Here is a 17,368-nt window from a genome sequence, read left to right on the forward strand (position 1 = left end):
ATTTCTGTTCTCTGCATTTTTCGCTTGTCGGCGGGTATGGGCGCTGACTTTGTGCCAGCCCCGCGGGCCCCGCCTTCTTCGCTGGGGGGTGTCCACGGTCACGGTCGCGCGTGCTGAGCGCGGGGCTCAGTTCCAGAGAGATGTTCGCCTCCCTGCCCTGGAGCGCGTGACCTGGCCCGGGGTCTGAGCCACGGCCCCTCCCGCGGCCGGGCGGGTCCCCAACTCGTCAGTTTGCGGGAACTTTCCCGGGCGCTCGCGCGCCGGCCCCGCGCGGGTTCCCCTGTGCGAAGCCTCTGTTTGATTTTAAGGTCCCAAGTGGCAGCGGAGAAAGCCGCGAGAAGCGGATACGTGGGAAGCGGAGACCGGGAAGCACAGCCCCGCGAGCCGGCGGACCCACCCGCGCGCCGCCCCGCCCGCTCGCCCGCGCCCACGAGCCCCGCAGCGCCCGCCCTGCCCCGCCGCGGGCGGTCCCCGGTTCGCCCGCCTGCCCCCCTCCCGCCCGCACCGCCCCCCCACCCCCCGCCATCCGGTCGGCCCCCCTCCCGGGCGCAGTGCCCGTCCCCAAGGCGGCTCGTCACCGCCGCGAGGCCAATGGGCTGGGCCGCGCGGCCGCGCGCACTCGCTCGTACCGAGTCCCTCCCGCGCTCTGCCCGGCGCCGCTCTCCGGCCCTCGCCCAGCCCGCCGCCGCCGCCGCCGCCGTCGGAGTCGCCATGCAGTCCCCGCGCGCCCCGTTCCTCCCACCGCCGCTGCTGCTGCTGCTGCTGCTGCTCCCGGCGTCCGCCTCGGCGCAGCCGGCCCGGGCCGGACGCTCGGCGCCGGGCGCCGCCGGGTGTCCGGAGCGCTGCGACCCTGCGCGCTGCGCCCCGCCGCCGGGATCCTGCGAGGGCGGCCGCGTCCGCGACGCTTGTGGCTGCTGCGAGGTGTGCGGCGCGCCCGAGGGGGCCGAGTGCGGCCTGCAAGAGGGTCCCTGCGGCGAGGGGCTGCAGTGCGTGGTGCCCTTCGGAGTGCCAGCCTCGGCCACGGTACGGCGGCGAGCGCAATCTGGCCTCTGCGTGTGCGCCAGCAACGAGCCGGTGTGCGGCAGCGACGCCAAAACCTACGCCAACCTGTGCCAGCTGCGCGCCGCCAGCCGTCGCTCCGAGCGGCTGCATCAGCCTCCGGTCATCGTCCTGCAGCGCGGCGCCTGCGGCCAAGGTACCGGGGCTCCGGGAGCTCCCAGGTCGTGACATCCCGGCCCCGAGGAACGGACGGGCCGGGAGAGGGGCCGCGAAGCTTTGTTTGGGTCTTCCGGGGGCACCCACTGGCTGGGAGAGGCGGGCACCGACCCCCGGGGTGGTAGCGATCCGCGGGCTGCCTCGGAACGGAGCTTTGCGCCCAGCGCAAGGTCGGTTCCGCGCGTGGCGGTCCATGGCCCTGCTCTATCCCGAAGACCGCCCCACCCCCCCGGGGAACCCGGTGCCGGGGCCTCCAGCCCATGGCCGCCTGCTGATTGCCCCGCGGGGAACCACACCGCTCCAGGGCCTGGGGGACAAACAGGACGGGAATGTGGGCATAAAGAGGGTTGAGAAGTTCGGGGCTGGGAAGAGTGTCCAGTGCTGAGTGAGCCCCGGGCGTTGGGACCACCAAGTCTCGTTTCTGTGGCTTTCCCTTCCTTCTCTTCATCCACCCCCCCCACCCCCTTAAGATGAACAGGGTTCATGTTTCACATTAGCGATCTCCTGGTTGAGAACTTTTAACTTTTTATTTGAAAGAGGTGGCCATGCCCTTCAGGCTCCCCGGTTTCTCCCCGCCCCAGGGTTTCCCGGTCTAGCACCGGTTTAAGGAGGCGTAGCGGGCACTGATGCCAGCCTCGCTTCCTGGGTTTTGAGCCAGCCGTACAAAAATGAAAGTGGCTCTTTTTGAATAAGCTGCCCGTGGATCCGGGAAAAGGCAGAGGCAGGGGTGAGGGGAGCGCGTTAGGAGTGAGGGAAAAGTGTAGCTTTCTCCCTCCTGAAGCATCTTTTCTGTATCAGTAAGACCCGTCCTGGCCGAGGAGGCGGGGGTGAGGGGAGCGAAGGGTGGAGCCAGCCTCTGACTCTCTCGCGGGACCTTCCCGAAGGATGCTTCTCTCCAGTCCCAGAGACCATGTGGAAAAACAATGCTGAGTTCAGCTCCGGCCAATCCAGTGGTGTGGGGACGGGCCAGCCCTGCTTGGCAGGGCACATGCCCTCAGCCTGAAGGCTGGCTCCTGACCGCGGGCAGTGCATGGAGACGGGAAGACGGGAGCCCAGCCCCGGGGAGCTAGGCTAGGTTTTCTGGGTAGGCAAACGGTCTAGGACCAACCCGGAGCCTCCCCCCACCTCCCCCTTGGCATAGGCTAACCAGCCTGGGGAGGAGGGTTCCAGAGCCATACAGGTAAAACGCAGAACCTCCGCCCTCGGGAAACAGCCTAGTTAGAGGGTGGAGGAGACTATTCCAGAGGGAAGTGAACCTGCCCAGTCTGGGTTTGGGCACCACAACGGATGTGTATTGGGTGCCCACTTGGCGCCCCAGTCCCTGGGCCAGGTATGTTACACGTGCGACCACACTTGGCCTTCACAGCCTCAAGAGGAGGGAAGTCATTTCCATTTGACAGGTGGGCCAACTAAGGGTAAATTACATGTCCAAGGTCACTCAGCTGGAATTTGAACCCAGACAGCCTTATTCAGAAACAACCCAATGCTTTACTGGGCTGGGGAACAGACGTCGGGGAGGGGAAAGGAAGTTTGGGGAGGCCCCGAAGTGTGTCCCAAGTGGAGTGGGGAGAGGGGGCAGGCTGAGCCCAGCCTTGTTTGATGAGTAGATTGGTGTGGCTGGGGAGGCATCGGAGTGACCCAGGCTGGTGGCGCAGAGTCCCAGGGCCAGAGGGGACGGGCTGGGTTGTGTTCTCAGATGTTCCTGAGCCAGGCAGCTCACAACAACAAAACAAAACAAAAAAGCTGGGTAGGATGAAGCTCGCGGTGGAAAGCAGACCACACCGGGGCGCGGAGGCATGATGCATGCCATAATTTGGGTGTGAGGTGAGGACTTTAAAAAAGCACATTGCATGTTTTTTTTTTTTTTTTTTTTTTTGTCAAAAACAAGTCAGCTGTTACTGTTTGTGGTCTCATGGCGTAGGGTCCTGAGTAACTGGCACTGTTGGAGTCCCAGACTGATGGCCAGCGAGGTGGAGTCACTTAGCAAGTTTTGGAGTTGGCGGAGTCATGGAGAGGCACCCTGTGTGTGTGCGGGGAGCAGGTCGTCTGCCGCTGGCCAGCAGGCCCGCAGCAGGCTCCGTGGGGAGCCAGAGAGGGGACGGACCCAGGAGGACGAGCGTGGTGAGAGGAGAGAGAGACAGAGGGAGCAGAGCGGCTCTCCCCTGTCCTTCCTTTCTGCAAATATTTACTGAGCTCCACGGTGCATCCGGCACTGAGTGTGTGTGTGTGTGTCTACTGGGCACTTGGGAGGCACCTGGCAGATGTGTGTGTGGGGAGGATGTTGAATGAACAAATGAATGGAAGAAGAAACCAGAGGTACTGGAAATCCACGGCCACCCAGTCTTTCTTTCCTCAATGAAAGGTTTTGCTTTTGCTGCCCTTCTCTGCTCCCCCTGCTCCCCCCCCCCCCGCCCCCCACCGATCCCTGCATCCAGCCTACTGCCGCTGACTTTCCAGAGGTACCTCTGAGGACAGGAGCCTGGGAGCCAAGGCTTCATTCAGTCGAAGCCTTGCCCATGAGCAGGTCACCTGACGTCATTGTTCAGTGCGGTGCATTGGCCGCTGGCTCTGGCTCCGAGGCGTGGCCGGAGCGTTCCTTTAGCTGGAGTGGCCGTGGGAGGTCTTTTGGAGGAGGCGTCATTGGACTTGCAGCCTGGAGTTGGAGCGAGCCTCGTGAGGATGTGGGGAAGGAGCTCCCTGGGCAGGAGCGGCTCTGCCAGTCCTGGGATCAGAAGGAGGGTTTGACTGGGGTGGAGAGAGAGAGGGCAGGGGAGGTGAGGGGGGCTGCTGAGCAGCCTGTGGGAGTCGCGGAGGATCTTTGGATGGTGGGATATGTCCCCATTCAAAAGAGAGCACTTTTAAAAAATTTTTTATTTTTTAAATTTATTTATTTTAATCGGAGGCTAATTACTTTGCAATATTGTAGTGGTTTTTGCCATACATTGACATAAATCAGCCATGGATGTACATGTGTTCCCCATCCTGAATCCCCCACCCACCTCCCTCCCCATCCCATCCCTCAGGGTCATCCCAGTGCACCAGCCCTGAAAAGAGAGCACTTTCATCTATGAGCTGCTTCACAAAGACTTTGGAGAGGGTCTCTAATCATGGTTCTGGACATGAGGGCGCATCATCTATTTCAGAAATCAACGCTGCTGTCAAGGTTTGGCTGGGAAAGTGTACAGTTATACCAGAGATTAGAGAGCTGCTGTCTTCCACCAGGAGCTGATTGGATTAGTTTAAAGCAGAAACTCTACACTGATCAGGGGATTACAAAAAAAGAAAGAGAGAGATTGCAAGTAATAATAATCTGATAAGAAGGGCTGACATATATTTCGTGCTTGTTCTGTGCCAGCCCTGTGCCAGCCCATTTGATCTTCCCAGCAACCCCATGAGGGGTGTGGTGTCATCCTCCCGGGGTGACAGCTGGGAGCAGAGTCACAGAGCTGTGCCTTGCCCAGGACTTGAACCCGAGCATCTGGTCCACAGCCCATTCATAATCACTCTGTGCTATTGACAGAGAAACCGAGATTATAAGCCAACCCCAGCTAAGCTGAAGCGAATAGCTGGAATAAACAGAGCTCCAGATGGCCGTGGCCTTGAGATGAAACACAGGACACGTCACGGCGCTCGCTCCACCAGCACAGCCGTTGGAGGACATGGTTACCCCCAGATGCCATTAAGGCAGCTCTTGCTGGAGGAAAAAAAAAAAAAAAGCACAGAAGGAGCTGTACTAGAGATATTTCCAAACCAAAGCCCTGGGCCCCAGACTGTTCTTGGGCAGAGAAAAGCTTCTTTGGAGTCCCAGACATTGCAAAAAACTAGCCAGGATCTCTGACCGGTCTCTGCTGAAAAATGGACAGGAAGCCAGGAAAGAGGCCCAAAAAGACTCCCCAAGTATCAGAAGCCTAATCTTTTTTCTCCTCCTCGTGCACAGTCCAGGAAAGCACCCCACCCCTGCCTCAAACAGCAGCCCCGAGCCCAGAGATCTCGAAGCTCAGGGACTCCCCATCTCGGTCCCACCCAAGGCCTGACAAGGAAGGGCTTCTGGGGGAGGCTGGCCACGCACTCCTGGTGAAGAGCCACCACCGGCTTAGAAGTAATTTATAAGGGCTTTGCTCACGCTGGTTGGTCATCTTCTTTGGCTCTCTGTTGGTCTTGCTGTGCTGTGCTTGGTCACTCAGTCATGTCCAGCTCTTTGTGACCCCATGGCCTGTAGCCCACCAGGCTCCTCTGTCCATGGGGATTCTCCAGGCAAGAATACTGGAGTGGGTTGCCATGCCCTCCTCCAGGGGATCTTCCCAACACGGGGTCGAACCCAGGCCTCCCTCATTGCAGGCAGATTCTTTACTGTCTGAGCCACCAAATAGTTAAAATATTAAGGTTTCATAAAATTGGTAAGCCAAGTGTCTAGAAGCCAAGCGTTTGAGTAACTTCGTTCCATGCAGAGGAGCCGTAAATAGGTTGCATTAGCGCTTAAAATAACTGTATTTAGTGAGTGATTACGGCAGGACCATGAGCTAACTGTGGTCAGACGTCCGACAGCCTCAGGACGGCGGTGCTGGACTCTGAGTCCACGAGCAGTTGTACAATCCTGGACATCGTTTCATGCCTTGGATTGAGAAATCAGACTTTCCATGAGCTTTTATTTTAAGTGAATAAATAGCCCTGGTCAGGCTTAGTTTGAAGAAGAGATCAAGCTTGGCAGTGGGTGAGGGAGGGTTCCTTGGAAGGCCAACTCGGGTGGAAGGACTGGTGGGCCAAGCCTGGCTCTGACCCCTGCCTAGGCTGTTACCTGCCCAGGTGACCGGCCTCTGACCTCGCGAAGCCTCATCAGTGAGGGAATTGGACCAGTGATCCCTGAGGGGTTTTCTGGCTGGAATGGCATATGATTCTCTCTCTGAAGAATTATGGTAACATCATCCCTGCTTGGGGGGCTTCCCGGGTGGCACAGTGGTAAGGAATCTGCCTGCTAATGCAGGAGATGCAAGGGACATGGGTTCGATCTCTGGGTCGGGACGATCCCTTGGAGGAGGAAATGGCAACCCACTCTAGTATTCTTGCCTGGAGAATGCCGGGGACAGAGGAGCCTGGCGGGCTACCATGAGGTCACAAAGAGTCGGACACACACACACATCCCTGTTTTAAAGCCTGGAGTGACTTCTTCAAGAGTTATTTCTTTTTCTTAAGTTATGGAGAGTTAAAGCCAAGGTGGGCGTTGATGCCTGTAGCCCATCTAGGGCCTGGTGGCCTTGGACTGCAGCTTTGTGCCGGCTGCGGCCGTTCCCCAGTGACCAGTGTGGAGACTCGTCTAGACGCAGGAGGTGAGCTGCATTGAACCTGCTGGTCCTCCCTGCTTCCCGGGGGCTCCCAGGCTGGGCTGCAGGTGTCCTCTGGAGCAAGATCCCCCCTGAGTCTTTCTCTTTCCTTCCCCATCTACCCTGCTATTAAAAAGAAAGAAAATTGATGTCAGCAGAGAAATTGAGAAGTGTAGCCATCCCACATGCTTTTCCAAAAGGCTTCCATTGAAGAGGCATGTCTGTTGCTGCTGGAAGGGCTCAGATTTCAGCTTTTGGAATTAATGACGTGAGTTCTAAGTTCATTCAGAGCATTTATTGAACACCTACTGTGTACTTAAAAGGTCCAGGTAGAAGGAGTCAGAGGTAGGTTAAGGCAGGATAGTCCATGATGTCAAGGAGTTTGCAGTAGGTCGTATCACACCCAGCTTAAGGAGCCTGATCAGTTCAGTTGCTCGGTTGTGTCCAACTCTTTGTGACCCCATAGACTGCAGCACGCCAGGCTTCCCTGTCCATCACCAGCTCCCAGAGTTTGCTCAAATTCATGTCCATTGAGTCGACGATGCCATTCAACCATCTCATCCTCTGTCAACCCATTCTCCTCCTGCCGTCAACCTTTCCCAGCTTCAGGGACTTTTCTAATGAGTCAGTTTTTCTCATAAGGTGGCCAAAGAATTGGAACTTCAGCTTCAGCATCAGTCCTTCCGATGAATATTCAGGACTGATCTCCTTTAGGGTGGACTGGTTGGATCTCCTTGCAGTCCAAGGGACTCTCAAGAGTCTTCTCCAGCACTACAGTTTAAAAGCATCAATTCTTCAGTGCTCAGCTTTCTTTATGGTTCAACTCTCACATTCATACATGACTACTGGAAAAACCATAGCTTTGACTAGATGGACCTATGTCAGCAAAGTGATGTCTTTGCTTTTTAATATGCTGTCTAGATTTGTCATAGCTTTTCTTTCAAGCAGCAAGAGTCTTTTAATTTTATGGCTGCAGTCACCATCTGCAGTGATTTTGGAGCCCAAGAAAATAAAGTCTGTCACTGTTTCCATTGTTTCCCCATCTGTTGCCATGAAGTGATGGGACTGGATGCCATGATCTTAATTTTTTGAATGTTGAATTTCAGTTCAGCTTTTTCACTCTCCTCTTTACCTTTCATCAAGAGGCTCTTCAGTTCCTCTTTGCTTTCTGCCATATGGATGGTGTCATCTGCATGTCTGAGGTGATTGATATTTCTCCAGGCAATCTTGATTCCAGCTTGTGCTTCACCCAGCCTGCCATTTCACATGATGTACTCTCCACATAAGTTAAATAAGCAGGGTGACAATATACAGCCTTGACGTACTCCTTTCCCAATTTGGAACCAGTCTGTTATTCCATGTCCGGTTCTAACTGTTTGCTTCTTGACCTGCATACAGATTTCTCAGGAGGCAGGTAAGGTGGTCTGGTATTCCCATCTCTTGAAGAATTGTCCACAGTTTGTTGTGATCCACACGGTCAAAGACTTTAGCGTAGTCAATGAAGCTGACATAGATGTTTTTCTGGAACTCTCTTGAGTCAGATCACCACTTTCTAAAGGGATGATGTCTCTTCTGTGACAGACTCTCTCAGTTTCATTTTCTTCATCAGTAAAATCATAATGAAAATAATGTTGCGTACATACCTATGTCATGGGATTGTTGAAAGATGGAAGCAGCTAATTTTATGCCCTCAGTGCTTAGGACCATACCTAGTGCATTACTAGAACTGGGTCTGTGTTAGTTGTCATAATTATCATCGTCATCATTATCACAGCGATAGCCAAGAAGGAGTCAGCTCAGTGGAGGTAGTGCTGTCTTGATGTCTTCCTGGGGATAAGGGGTGTGGGTGGGTTAAAGGAGGCATCACAGAGGAGGAGGGTGACGCCAGGCCTGTGTCCTGGAGGCTGACTTGGAGTTTGCAAACAAACATGTTAGAAAAGCTTCTCTGGGCGGAAGGACTCAGACACCACCTTGCCTGTCACCCTTTGAATCCCCCAGTCATTGTCTGCATCACCTAAGAAGCTTGTGACTTCTCTGGACTGAAGAGACGCCTGTCTGGAACAGCTGGAATTTTCCAAATGTCATCTGGTTCACCCTTCCTAGGGTTTGTGATGCCCAGGACAGAGCAGTGCATAGAAACCCTGAGACCCTCTTGATTGATGCTTGGTTTGTTTTCCATGCTTCGGGAATTCCTTTTGAGGAAAAATTTGTCATATCTCAAGGAAAAAATAAATAAGTTTGAGAGTCCATGGGTGGCCTATTGTTTTAGATCCCTGGTATAAACTGTCATGTCAGCACTTGCCATAAAAGCAGTCCTACCCAGCATCACGTGACAGCAGCTGGTCCCTCGTCAGGAGATAATTATATCTCCTTGGGCACATAGTGGTTTCAGAGGGCACATTGTTGTGGCTGGAATTTGCGATAGTTTTCAAATTTGAATAAGCTCTGTCTTAATGAGTCAGAGCCTTGTGCAATATTTTCAAACCTCAGGAAACATCTTTCTCGTTAATTGTGCAATCTGATCTCGAGAAGAAGACGGTAGGCCTGTCTGCCTGATGAATTTTTTTTCCCTCCGAGTTTGGCAAGATCTGCAGTAGAGTTCCCTTGCACACAGTCTCAGGCGAGGTTTTACTCGATCATCCAACAGTTGAGTCATCTCACACCCCGTGACTAGGAGAGCCCTCTCTTTGTGGCCAGTATTCCAAGTGGTCGTCACCACTTGGTGGGGATGGATGGACACAGAGGGTTTTGCCAGCTGGGGTTGCCCAGGCCTATGGCTGCCAACTGGATACAGAGGAGCGAAGGCTTGGCACTCGGCAGTCACAAGTGCTTCTCTCTGGCAGAGACTGAGCTAGCCTGGGGGGAGAGGGGAGAAGGGTCAGTATTCTCCTGGACAACCAGGTGCTGTGGATGGAACCATGACCAGGAGAGCTCCCACTGCTGGGTGCTTCCTGGGAGCTGAGTGCTTCCTGGGAGCTGGGTACTGTGCTCTTGGTGTCATGGACCCACCTCGTGCATCCCTCATCACCACCCAGGGAGAGAGGAGTGTAATCTCATTGTCCAGCTGAGCAGTAGATGAGGCTCCGAGAAGTGAGTGATAACTCTCCAGGGCTCCTCAGGAGAGGGAAGAGGAGCCAGAATTTGAACCCCAGTCTGCCTCATTTCCCAACTATTCTTGAGACATCTTTGACTTACGTGTTACTTAGAAGCATGTTATTTAATCTCCAAACCCTTGGGGATTTTCCGGCTCGCCTTCTGTTATTGATTTCTGGTTCAGTTTCTCTGTGGTCTAAGAACATACTCTGCGTGATTTCTGTTCTTTTAAATTGGTTAGGATGTGTTCTCTGGTCCAGAACGTGTTCTCTGGTGTCTCTTGATGAACGGGCCACGTGAGCAGCAGAATTTTCTGGTGTTGTTGGATGGAGTGTTTTGTAAACATCGTTTAGGTCTAGTGGATTGATAATGCCGTTTGGGTCAAATGCATCCTTACTGATTTCCTGCCTGCTTGGTCTATTGGTTCCTGAAAGATAGGTGTTAATGTCTCTGGGGTCTTTTCTGGAGCTCAGAACTGCTGTCTCCTAGTGCTGTCTCCTCCATCCTCTGACACATGCAACTGTGTGCACACCCCTTCCGCGACCCATCTCTAACCTCATCAGCTCTCCACTTTCATGTTTTCTGGGATCCTGTGGACAAACACACCTCCTTTCCTGCAGAGGCGCTGTTGACTGGTTAGAACCACCAGTTGGCTTGTGGTCAGAATCCCAGAGCTCGAAATCTGAGTGTGGAAGGTTCTCGAAGGTCCCATAGCCCAACCCTTCACTTTAGAGAGGGGCATCCAAAGGAAACATGACTCTCACAAGCTGCTTAGCTCACCGGGGCAGGAGGGTGGTGGGCCGGTGTGGGTTCCACACTGGATCCCTTCCCTCCTCAGCTGTCCCTTCCTGCTAAATCAGGGGGCTGTTTGGGAGAGGCTGGGGTCCATGCACACCATTTCCATGAGGCAGGGAGACAGTGGGCACTTTCATTTAGTCTCATTACAAAATGATGCTAAAGAAAGCTTCCTCCACCCCCGTCAAAAATAATCTGCTTGGATTGGAAGATGATCAAAAGGCTATCCATATAATGACTGACTTCTCCTCTCAAGAGTTCTAAGCACCTATTAATGCCCTTGAACCATAATTACAGTCCTCCTGCTAAAAAGAAAAAAGTCAGTATAAATATCATAGTGGACATGCCAGATAAGTCAGGGCTGAGATGCTTCAATATCTTTTATGCTGTGGTTTGATTTTCTTGGGGACGAATATACTAAGATTTTCCTCTCTCAGCATAAAGGCTCTTTTTAATTTCTCTTCACCATGCTGCTTAGACATCATGGGAACTGCTTTGATGGCATATTACACTATGCCAGTTTTTGGAAGTTATACTTTAATCACATCAAAAAGAAAAGAATAAAAAATATCTAGGATTCCACTGTTATTCCAGCAGCTTCATCATTTCTGTCCTGAGCGTTATCATCATCTGGTTAGCAAGTCCTTTTTGTGTTCATTTGGGCCATGTTTTCCCCAAACCAAACATTTTTGTGTTTATGGCTTTTTGTATCTGGTTATTCTTTGGGGATAGATACTAAAAAGCACAATGACTGGATGAAAGGGTAAGAGTTTTTATGGCCCATGTGTACGTTGCCAAATTATTTTCGAGGGGATATACCCATATACATTGCCGTTGGCTATAGAATTAACAATCTCCTAAATCACTGAAAGCTGGGGCAACCAGGAAGAAACTGTCCCCAAAGAAATCCATCAGGATAAATGGAATCAATGGTACTAAACCAGTCACTCTGCTTCGTCAGTAAATTACCTGGTCTGTCTTTATGTGACTTTTATTCCCAAGTCGACTGCTTTTAGGAGATAAATAACATTTGGGGTAGAATAAGAACTTTTAAAATTTGATTTTACCTGCTGAAAGTGAAAGAAAAGAAAGTGAAGTCGCTCAGTTGTGTCCGACTCTTTGCAACCCCATGGACTGTAGCCCACCAGGCTCTTCCATCCATGGAATTTGCCAGGCAAGAGGACTGGAGTGGGTTGACATTTCCTTCTCCAGGGGATCTTCCTGACCCAGGGATTGAAGCCGGGTCTCCTGCATTGCCGGCAGATGCTTTACGTCTGAGCCACCAGGGTTTTCTGACCTAATGGGGATTGTGTGGTCCAACATTTGTGTTTTCCGTGAGGGGCCAGGACCAGCGAGGGGCTGTGAAAACCCAAGGTCACAAGCCAGGATGTGACAGAGGCTCTGAGTCCCTGGACTCCCAGCCCAGGGCTCTCTGCTCTCAGTCTCCCGGATGCCAACTCAGTTCAGGATGCAGGAGGAGGCCAGACTGTTTGTGCTTGTTTGGAAAAATGAACAATATGTTTACTGGAATGTTTGGTTACACATAAACCAAAATACAACGGGAGCCACATATATAAAATACAGTTTTCCAGTAGCCACATTAAAGAAGTAAAAAGAAACTGACTTCCCCCCTTTTTATGCAATTCTACTGAGATATTATTCACATACCATAAAATTCACCCCTCTAAAGCAGACAGGTCAATATATTTACCTAGCAGTGCCAACTGTCATCACTGTATAATTCTAGAATACTTTCATCACTCTGAAAAGCAACCTAGTACTCATTAGCAGTCTCTCCATACTTCCCAGAATTCTGCCCTCGGAACCACGAATCTGCTTTCTGTCTCTATGGATTTCCGTGTTCTGGACATTCCATATAAATGGAATCCTTTGTAACTACCTTCTTTCACTGTAATATTTTCAAGGTTCATCCACATTATGGGTGTCCTTGTTTTATGACCAAATAGTATTCTGTTGTGTGAATATAGGAAGGCCAGACTTTTATTTTATCCCCTCTTCTTGTTTAGGGTTTCCCTAATCCCAGCCCCAAACGTCACTTTGAAAGTCTAGACAGCTGAGGCGGCCCAGAAGAAGCTGAAACACAGGCTGCAGGAAGCCAAGATGGAAAATAAGAATATTCTATAAGGATGGGAATTACGTACTGAAAGGGAAAGATCAGGAAATGCACTTTTCAGATATATTAGATCATATAATTTTTTCGGGAGCTGGAAAGGATGTTGGAAATGGCTTAGTCAGCCCCCTCGTCTTACTGATGAGGTAACTGAGGCGCAGAGAAGGGAAGTGGCTCGTCTTAGGTCTTAAGACCCACTTTTTACTTCTCACTTGAGCCAAAGATTTCTTCTGAGTTTTGTCTCAGTTTTACAAGTTACCCTGCTCTTAACCGGAGGACGGTTCACTGATTCGTTGCTAAGTCATGTCCACCTCTTTGCGACCCCCTTTGTTGCCTGCCAGGGTCCTCTGTCCGCAGGATTTCCCAGGAAAGAGTACTGGGGTGGGTTGCCATGCCCTCCTCCGGGGGATCTTCCTGACCCAGGGATCGAACTTGCACTTCCTGCTTGGCAGGCGGATTCTTTACTACAGAGTCGCCTGGGAAGCTCGAGGCTAGTACTTATCAGCACATGGGCAGAGGGGTACCTCTCTGGATGGTCCCTACCCGGATGGAGGGTCTTGGTTCACCATCACATCCTTTCCCCCATACCTTCCCATCTTCTAACCCCAAGCCCCAGGCCTGCCCTTCTCTACCAGGGCCTGTAGGAGGGTGGCTGCTGACAGCCCAGGAGTGTGTCCCCGGCCCTTCGTTGACAGACCGGTCACCTCCCAGCCCGCTGCTTGAGGCTGGAGGCTTCGCAGAAGCCTGAACTGCCTTGGCCACTTCAGACACAACAAGCAGGAGGAGCTGCAGCAGGAAGAGAACCGGGCTGAGAAATCTGGGAAGGTCAAGACCGGAGCCAGATGCTTATCAGGAGGAAAGTTAATAGTGTTTTTGTGAGCTGAGCAGTCAGCCGTTTCCCCAAAGATAATAATAGACACATCATGCTGGGTGTTCAGGAGACTTCTGAAAAAAGAAATTGTGCGGTGGAATGGATTGGAAACTCTTTTTTTTTTTTCCTAATACGTCAAACAGGTCAGGGAAAAAAGAAAAAAACCTATGAAAGGCAACAATACCCAGCAAACCCAAGCATTCAGCGTGGGTATGCAAGCGAGGACTTTTTTCTTTTTTGCCAGTGAGACTGAAAAGCAATTATCAATGACAGGCACCTTTAAACATAGACGCATTGTTCTGGAAAAGGCCTTTTACCTTTTACCAGTAAAGTTGAAACTGCAGAGAACTGGGCCTTGCTTATGACTGACTGGCCAGCTGGCCGGGTGCCCCCTGAAAGCCATTCCTCCTCCTCCGGAGAGGCTGTCTTCGGCTTGTTTGGGTTGTCTCTCTCCTCCTTCGCTTCACCTGCCCGAGTCTTTCCCAGCATCCTTGGTGGCAGCCTCGGCCCAGTCCCTGCAGACAGGCACTCTCAGGGCACGTGGAGGTGGGGGACGGGTTTGCAGCCTGAGGTCTGGCGTTGGGCGAGCTTTTCCCACTCTGAGCCGTCTGGGAGACTGTGCCGGAAAGCCAGGAGCTGCCAGGCCTTGAAAGTGCCAGTGCGGGCTGGAAATCGAGGCCAGGCTCCCCGGCTCCGCCCCGTCTTCCTCCTTTATTCAGTAGGAGCGGAAAAATGGGTCACACGTAACTCTCCTCCATTTTGCTTTTTATTTCTCTGCAAAAGAGAGAAACTGGAATTGTGAATCTTAAAAAAAAAACAAAAACAAAAACCAGTTGCTACCTGTGAATATTCAGTTTCTTTTCACAAGAATGGGGCTGAGGGCCTTTGGGCCTGGGACCCTCAGTTCCAAAGCTTTGTCTTTTCTGTTGCGTGGTTCCTAACGTTTGCAGACAGTGGCCCTGATGATGCACAGGATTTCTGGGTGGATCTCAGACCTTAGTCTGCCGCCTCGGCCTCAGTCAAGTGATGCTTCTCTGTCCCTCCTGTGTGTTCTCCCTGCAGGGCTCAGAGAAACCTAGCCGCACGGGCCCCTCTGCCCTGGAATTTGCAGTCACAGCACTGATTAGAATGGGGGTCTGATTTCCTGGAATGTGCAAGGTCTCGCTTCTGTCTCTGCTGCCTCCACGCTCCAGACCAGTGCGGGGCCAGACTCTGCATTGGAGCCGTGGCTGACACATGTCCTTGGAATCTAATGGAGCGGGGCAGACAGAATGCAGTCGTTCAAACTGGAAACATGGAGAAAATGTGTCTGGCTGGCAGGGCACCTTTGCCATCTTCGCTGGGTGATGCTTTTTTCTTCTCCAGGCGAGTGCTCTGGCAAAATGGAGGCCCCATCCCCTTTGTGGACTTCCCAGGTAGCTCAGCGGTAAACAATCTACCTGCCAACGCAGGAGACACGAGTTCTATCCCTGGTCCAGGAGGATCCCCTGGAGAAGGAAATGGCAACCTACTCCAGTTTTCTTGCCTGGGAAATTCCATGGATGGAGGAGTCTGGTGGGCTACAGTCCATGGGGTCACAAAGAGTCAGATACAACTCAGCAACTAAACAACAAGCCCCTTTGCACATCCTGGGTCATTATCCATTAGGAACCTGTTTAAGTCAATGTCTCTGCTGACCCTCAGGGGGAAGGTAGTCCAAGGTCAGTGGAAGAGGAGGAGGTGTCCTGAGCTCCTCTGGTGCCCCGGCTCCTTTAACTGCTGCCTGCTGCTCCTTCTTCCCCCTCAGCTGGCCAGCCCTTCTCCTCCTGTGCCCCTCGAGGTAATGCTCAATCCATCATGCACCCTCACAAAGAGAGCTTTGCTCAGTGAGAAAAGCATCCTTGTGCCTCCCCGGGATGTGGACCAGCCGCTCTCCCAGCTGTGCGGTGTCAGGTTACTTAACCGCCTGCCTCCCGGCCCGGCTCCACGCGCCTACTCACCTGGCACAGGTGTCCAGCTGGGGCCCTGGGTGCCTGAGCTCCACCAGAGGTGTGGAGGCCCACCATCCAAAGTCCCAATGTCGGGGACAGCGTGGCGGGGCTTGCCGTTCATGGTAAAGCTCAGTCTTCCAGCTTCTGTCTCTCCACAGTGCCGGCGGCTGGCCGTGGCCTGCAGCCCTCTCCCTCTCTTGGGTCTGTTCTGGCTCCATCAGGAGCTGGGGGCCTTTGGCTCAGGACAGTACGATGCCCAACATCCCTGTCCCCCACCCCCTCCCAGCCTTGCCAGGCTCCACTTGGCCTCGTGGTAAAGGTACTGAGCAGTGAGTGGAGCCGGACCGGTGAGACTGGGCCCCTGGGCCCATGTGGATGGTGTGTGAGTGATAATTTCCTCCTGGAGATGAGGGGTCATCTGTACACTTGGGCTTGGATTTATTTACCAAGCAAGTAGCCTCTTTGTAGTTACTTTTAATCTCACCCTACTAGGGACAAAAAAATGTTGACATGTGGCCCTGGGACCCTGTACAGATGAAGAAGGAGACAGCCTTGGGCGTACACCCCCTGGCAATGCTTTCTGAGGGGTCACTGGATTCTAGGCCTGAATCTAGGCTGATCTTTGGAAGATGGGGCTGCAGAGACTCGACCTCCTACGGGGAGCATCCTCTTGGGGTGCTTTGACTGTGGGAGGGTGGCTGATGACAGGTGAGGAGTGCATCCCAGACCCCTTACTCAACTGAGCCGTTCCCAAGGCTATTTAAACTTTCCCTGACACCCACTACAAGCCTGCTATGCTTGCTCCTTTATTTACCGTTTTTGAGCCTATGGGAGACTGGCTGGCTGTGTCTGCTGGTGGCCAAGAGAAATTTCCCAAGGCTTCTGGGCAGAGAGCAGTGGTGGGTCCAAGCTGGCATCTCAGGGGTAATTACTCTTCCTGGTCCTTCCAATGAAAACAGAAAGGTTTTCCACTGGCTTTCATTTCCAACCTCTGTACAATGCATCTGTGCCCTTCCCTTAATAAGAACTTTGATCACTTATGCCCAGGTACTCTCAAGGAAGAGAAGGCTGGACCCAAAGTGCCCGGGGGACTGCGTCAAGTGCAGGAGAGCCAGCCATGCAAGACAGTGGCTGCCCTGACTGGTCTGCCACAGCCCCTTGTCAAGTAGACCCTGGACGAATCCAGTCATCACTTTGTCTGAGTTGCTTTCTTCCTATTTTGTCCTTCCCCCTTTGCTGGTGCTCACTCACTGAATCGTGTCTCACTTTGGGACCCCAGGGACTGCAGCACGCCAGGCTTCCCTATCCTTCACTATCTCTGCTCAAACTCATGTCCGTCAAGTCGGTGATGCCATCCAACCATCTCATCCTCTGTCGTCCCCTTTTCCTCCTGCCTTCAGTCTTTCCCAGCATCAGGGTCTTTTCTGATGAGTTGGTTCTTTGCCTCAGGTGGCTAAAGAATTGGAGCTTCAGCATCAGCATCAGTCCCTCCAGTGAATAGTCAGGGTTGATTTCCTTTAGGATTGAGTGGTTTGATTTCCTTTCAGTCCAAGGGACTCTCAAGAGTCTTCTAGCACTGCAATTTGAAAGCATCATTTCTTCCTCGATTAGTCTTCTTTATGGTCCAATTCTCACATCTATATCTGACTACCAGAGAAACCATAGCTTTGACTATATGGACCTTTGTGGGCAAGGTGATATCTCTGCTTTTTAATACGCTGTCTAGGTTTGTTGAAACTTTCCTTCCAAGGAGCAAATGTCTTTAAATTTCATGGCCGCAGTCACCATCTACAGTGATTTTGGAAACAAAGAAAATAAAATCTGTCACCGATTCCACTTTTCCCCCTTCTGTTTGCCATGAAATGATGGGGCTGGATGCCATGAGTTTAGTTTTCTGAATGTTGAGTTTTAAGCCAACTTTTTCACTGTCATCTTTCACCCTCATCAAGAGGCTCTTTAGTTCCTCTTCACTTTC

The 17,368-nt window shown here is 52.4% G+C and overlaps 1 protein-coding gene and 1 long non-coding RNA gene across 2 annotated transcripts in view; one reads left to right on the top strand and one right to left on the bottom strand.

The window, feature by feature from the left end:
- The first annotated feature begins 545 nt into the window (after nt 1–545).
- HTRA1 (HtrA serine peptidase 1) overlaps nt 546–17,368 on the top strand; it is a 57,730-nt gene continuing 40,907 nt past the window's right edge. Inside the window, exon 1 of the mRNA XM_070470342.1 lies at nt 546–1,195. Within this exon, the coding sequence (XP_070326443.1) occupies nt 592–1,195 (604 nt within the window). The 5' untranslated portion in view covers nt 546–591. The remainder of the gene's footprint in view (nt 1,196–17,368) is intronic.
- LOC110140055 (uncharacterized) lies at nt 6,356–12,236 on the bottom strand. The gene is made up of 2 exons (XR_002314652.2): nt 12,133–12,236; nt 6,356–6,659 (listed from the first exon to the last, which is right to left on the bottom strand). It is a non-coding gene; the product is annotated as an uncharacterized lncRNA (long non-coding RNA).

Source organism: Odocoileus virginianus, chromosome 7 (genome assembly GCF_023699985.2).
Source record: "Odocoileus virginianus isolate 20LAN1187 ecotype Illinois chromosome 7, Ovbor_1.2, whole genome shotgun sequence".
Lineage (NCBI taxonomy): Eukaryota > Metazoa > Chordata > Mammalia > Artiodactyla > Cervidae > Odocoileus > Odocoileus virginianus.